The following is a 5,579-nucleotide window of genomic DNA, read 5'->3' as shown; positions in this document are numbered from 1 at the left end:
TAAGTTGAGAGGATGATAAATACCACATTTATGGAGTTAAGGGGGTAAATAGAACATTGGATAAGTTGAGGGAGTAAATAGAACATTCGATGAGTTAAGGGAGTAAAATAATCAATTTGAACAAGTCAAGGAGATTGGAGTAGCATTAATCTAGAATTATTCAAAATTAAAAAGAATCTAGAATTATTCAAAATTAAAAAGAATCGAGCTTATATGGACGTAAAGAAATGCCACCGAAACAAACTCAACACACATTAGTCTGTGATAACATGGAAGAGAGGTGAGGGTATTCCTCCCAGCTCAGTCTACATTGAGGAAAATGAGGTATAATTTAAGAAAACAAATCAAATCCCATTTTAAATGCCTGAAAAATAATCACGATAAAAAATTTGGATAAAATTTTACTGGAATACTTTACCAAAATCAGTACTCCAATCATTCCCTATTACGCATAAATAACCAACACAAATATGGATACTCGGCTTTGAATATACCTTGTAATTAATTCAAAGCCCAAAAATCATAACAAGTTCAATATAAAGTGCATGAATTCTGTGGGGTAAAAAAATATAAAACCTAACATAATAAAAAAGATACAGATTAAATTTAGTCGACTTCCTCAATCTTGGGACCAGCACCGCTGCCTCCAGCAGGAGCATCATCCTCCATTCCAGGTCCCACGTCACCGCCAGCACCCTGGTACATCTTGGCAATGATAGGATTGCAGAGGGCCTCCAACTCCTTCATCTTGTCTTCAAACTCATCAGCTTCTGCGAGTTGGTTGCTGTCCAACCACTGAATGGCAGCCTCAATGGCGTCCTCAATCTTCTTCTTATCGGCTGCAGCAAGCTTTTCGCCGATCTTTTCATCCTTCACTGTATTCCTCATGTTGTAGGAATAGTTCTCCAATGCATTCTTGGCTTCAACCTTCTTCTTGTGCTCTTCATCCTCAGACTTGTATTTCTCAGCCTCTTGAACCATCTTCTCAATTTCCTCCTTCGATAGTCTTCCCTTGTCATTTGTGATGGTGATCTTGTTCTTCTGTCCGGTGGTCTTGTCTTCAGCAGAGACATTCAAGATACCATTGGCATCAATGTCAAAACACACTGTGATTTGTGGAACACCCCTGGGTGCTGGAGGAATTCCGGAGAGCTCGAATTTACCGAGCAAGTTGTTATCCCTGGTTCTTGTCCTTTCACCTTCGTATACCTGAATCAACACTCCGGGCTGATTGTCTGAGTATGTAGAGAAGACTTGCTCCTTCTTGGTTGGAATGGTCGTGTTCCTTGGAATCAAGACAGTCATCACACCTCCGGCAGTTTCTAAACCAAGAGATAGGGGAGTGACATCCAACAGAAGAAGATCTTGCACCTTCTCATTACCCTCTCCGCTCAAAATTGCAGCTTGGACAGCGGCACCGTAAGCAACAGCCTCATCGGGGTTGATGCTCTTGCAAAGCTCCTTGCCATTAAAGAAGTCCTGAAGAAGCTGTTGGACCTTGGGGATTCTAGTAGAACCACCAACAAGCACAACATCATGTACGGTGCTCTTGTCCATCTTGGCATCCCTTAAACACTTCTCAACAGGTTCCATACATTTTCTGAACAAGTCCATGTTAAGCTCCTCAAATCTGGCACGGGTGATGGTGGAGTAGAAGTCAATACCCTCGTACAAGGAGTCAATTTCAATTGTGGTCTGGGCAGTTGATGAGAGAGTTCTCTTAGCCCTTTCACATGATGTCCTCAACCTCCTAAGAGCTCTGGGGTTTCCACTGATATCCTTCTTGTTCTTTCTCTTAAACTCCTGAACGAAGTGGTTGACCATTCTGTTGTCAAAATCTTCACCACCAAGGTGAGTGTCTCCAGCAGTGGCCTTCACCTCAAATATACCCTCTTCAATAGTGAGAAGAGACACATCAAAGGTACCACCACCAAGATCAAAAATCAATACATTCTTCTCTCCAACACTGGTTGCCTTCTTGTCAAGACCATAAGCAATTGCAGCGGCTGTGGGCTCATTAATGATACGCAAGACATTAATACCAGCAATGACACCAGCATCCTTGGTGGCCTGACGTTGTGAGTCATTGAAGTATGCAGGGACGGTAACCACAGCGTTCTTAATAGTGGATCCAAGATAGGCCTCAGCGATTTCTCTCATTTTAATGAGGACCATAGAAGAGATTTCTTCTGCGGCAAATTGCTTATCCTCACCCTTGTAGGACACGATAATCATGGGCTTGTCACCGGGTCCAGCAACGACCTTGAAGGGCCACAACTTCATATCACTTTGAACGGAGGCATCGGTAACTCTCCTCCCAATCAACCTCTTTGCATCTGAAAAATTAGTGTCAATTAAACATCAGCAACAAGAAGATAGATACTCAAAAAGACCCGGAAATAAATTGCTTTTAAAATATGTTAAACGTAACCAGAGAAGAACATTCAATAAACAGAATTAAATATCGAACATAGAACCTAACTTTTTATCATATAAAATTATAAGTAAATCAGCTCCATCAACGTATTAAACTGCACAATAGCTCGTAAAAGAAATTAATAATTAAACTATGAAATCCTTCTCATGCTACTATGAATCCATTTACATATGCTTTCGGAATAACTGCAACTTGCTCTCATTAAATCGCATCACCACACCATCAACAAATTCTAATGCCTATTTTTACCGACACAGTATAATATACATAGGAAATATTAAAGTACAAGAATCTTAAATCTGTTTCAACTAATGCAGGCGCATAAACAGTAGACAGTGTACTAGTATCTCCTAATTTTAACATATCAATAACACATACTAACTCCACAAGAGAGGAAAACGTTCAACCAACAAAAGTTGCAAAGCCAAGGAAATAAGATTTGTCATCATAACAACAGCATTAGAAGTAGACTAAAAATTAACTCCATAGCAATTATCACCTATAAAGTCCTAGCAGATCTAAGGTTGAATAAAATTGAAAAGAACAAACGCTCAAATTCATTAACCAGATCCTAGAGTCTCTCCAAATCAAGTGCACTTAAAATTGCATTCAAAATCTTCAAACTAAGCTACAAGATCTAACATAAAAATCAGATCTACAAGCAAAAATAAAAGGAAACAAAAATCTTACCGAAAACGGTGTTAATGGGGTTCATGGCGACCTGATTCTTCGCTGCATCTCCAATCAAACGTTCTGTATCAGTAAACGCAACATAAGATGGAGTCGTCCTGTTTCCTTGATCATTAGCAATGATCTCAACACGATCATGTTGCCACACACCAACACATGAGTAAGTTGTACCAAGATCGATACCGATCGCAGGACCCTCTCCTTTACCGGCCATTGTTCAAGCCTAGCTCTGTTTTCTGAACAGAGATAACTTAATGCAGAAAAAAAAGAAAATTTGAACAAGGCGGCCAACAGAGCTAGGGTTTCAAGTAGGAAATTACAGATTCGAGTGTGGTTTATATAATATTAGGGTTAGGTTTCGAGAATCTTCGAAATTTTGGAGGTTTGAGACGTTGGATACATAAATATATGATCCGACGGTTTCCAGCTTGTTTCCGCATTATGCGTGTAGTTGTAGTGTCCACATTTATTTACACTAGCCAGCTTTCAGAGGAGAAAGGACCCCACACTCCCACTTTTCTTTTCTTTTCTTTATTTTTAAATCCCTACTCGAGATTTGATTTAACAGCCGTCCGATTTTAAATGAGTTTAAGTAAGATAAATTGAATGGACACTCTTGCTTTCCTAATTTAAAATTGGGTAAAGTTTAAATAAAACTCACGTGGTTTCACTAATTTTCAGATAAAAGATTATGGTTTACTTTTTGTCGGATTGAGGTTTCAAACTTGGATTAATGCTATTAAAACCATCTTTAACGACCTAAAAATAAAAATTTTCTAGAATTAAAGTTGTTCAATGTCATATTTTCTATGGAACTACATTTTCAATTTTCGAAAATCATCTTTTTTGGAACTTTCTCTCTCTAAACATTAACTTTCTCTCTTTACGAAACATCATCTAAACAATCTCAAAATAAAAAAGTTGAAGAATTAAAGTTGCTTAGAATATTAGTAGTTCTTAAAATATATCATTTTTGAAGTCGTCAAATGTGATTTTAATAGTATCAATCGAAAAAGTCCTTATTTTGTTAAAGTTAAAAACCTCCATCCTCGTTTTGACAAAAAGTAAACCACAGTCCTTTATCTGAAAATTAGTAAAACCACTGGGGTTTTATTTGAAATTTCCCCTTTAAAATTTAAGCATTTGGGGGTTTCAGTGTGTAATGCAGTTTAAAAGTTCATTAAAATCTGAACCGTGCTTTTATACTTCAAGGCGTGATTGATGAGGAACGTGAATTTTATTTAAGGCTTAATACGTGTTTAGTAGATTTTTACCTATTGACACCCTAAACTTTTAAAATAACCTATAAACTATTATATATTTATAGTTAGCTTTAACAACTCATCACGCATTTATAATTGGCTTTAAAAACCTATCGCACATTTGTAGTTGGCTTATTTGACAGATGAAGTGGCATGTGCATGCTATAAAAAAACGTGTGAGTTCATTCTGTATGTCATCTCATTTGTCAATGATGACTGGTCAATGATTTTCTGTGCAGGAGGTCCGAATGAGTCAACTATAATTATGTTATAGGTTTTTAAGGCCGACTATAAAAATCTGTCAAAATGTGTCAAGTTTGAAGGTGTAAATATGCATTAAGCATTTATTTTACTTGTGTGTGACACATACTAAACTAACGATATTCACATGTTCAATGTTTTTAAAACGATTCTAAAGTCGCCCTGTTATTTGTTGGCCGTTAATTGGCACGCTATAGTTGATGCGGATGCCAAATTTATGTTTGTCTTATAAGAATGGTTTAATATATCATTTGCCTTTAAACTTATTTAAAAAGTTCATTTGACTTTTTGAATTTTCAAAGTGTTTTAATAGCTTCTTCAATTTGTATAGAATGTTCAGTTGGTCTTCCGAACTTACATAAAATTTAATCAATTAATTACTCAGTTGAAAAAACATAAATTAAATGTAGAAGATATTTTGCATGTGTCTAGTGGATTGCTATACGTCGCTCCTATTTTACTTACTGTCGCCTCCTGTTTGACATTTTTGCCCTTTTCATTTTTCATTCAAAAAAGTGAAATTCTCTCAACCCTGAAGAACAAAACGAAAAAAAATCGTGCCTCCAAAACAAGGAAAAATACTTGAACATCTAAGTTTCGTATTTACCAATAATCTGAAATTTAACGAATTTAACTTGAAACGAAATTTTTTTTTTCCGTTGAATTTGCTCTAAACGGGTAGCCCATACGGTCCGGTCCATGGACCGGTAGTATGAACTATCCGTTTTTTCCAGGTAAAAACGGGTAGCCTACCCGTTTTCCTTTAGGGAAAACGGGTTTATTTATTTATTTTTTTAATTATAATAAATATTAAAAATTGATTGGACGCTTCAACACGTATTTTTTATTTCCAATTTATCTATACGTTTTTTTCTATCCAATCAATACATAATTTATCAATAATTAAATTTACGTTCTAAAAGATAAAT

General features: G+C 36.4%; 1 protein-coding gene across 1 annotated transcript; it reads right to left on the bottom strand.

Annotated features, from left to right (window-relative positions):
• Window positions 1-372: 372 nt before the first annotated feature.
• Window positions 373-3,447, bottom strand: LOC136205805 (heat shock 70 kDa protein 1). Its single transcript, XM_065996599.1, has 2 exons — window positions 3,128-3,447; window positions 373-2,336 (listed from the first exon to the last, which is right to left on the bottom strand). The coding sequence occupies exons 1-2, from the start codon at window positions 3,339-3,341 to the stop codon at window positions 607-609; spliced, it is 1,944 nt and encodes a 647-aa protein (XP_065852671.1). The 5' UTR covers window positions 3,342-3,447; the 3' UTR covers window positions 373-606.
• Between the last annotated feature and the right edge of the window lie 2,132 nt (window positions 3,448-5,579).

Source organism: Euphorbia lathyris, chromosome 9 (assembly GCF_963576675.1).
Source record: "Euphorbia lathyris chromosome 9, ddEupLath1.1, whole genome shotgun sequence".
In the NCBI taxonomy this organism is placed as follows: Eukaryota; Viridiplantae; Streptophyta; class Magnoliopsida; order Malpighiales; family Euphorbiaceae; genus Euphorbia; species Euphorbia lathyris.
Note: the sequence above shows the minus strand (reverse complement) of the source record. Positions and strands in the feature narration are given on the sequence as shown.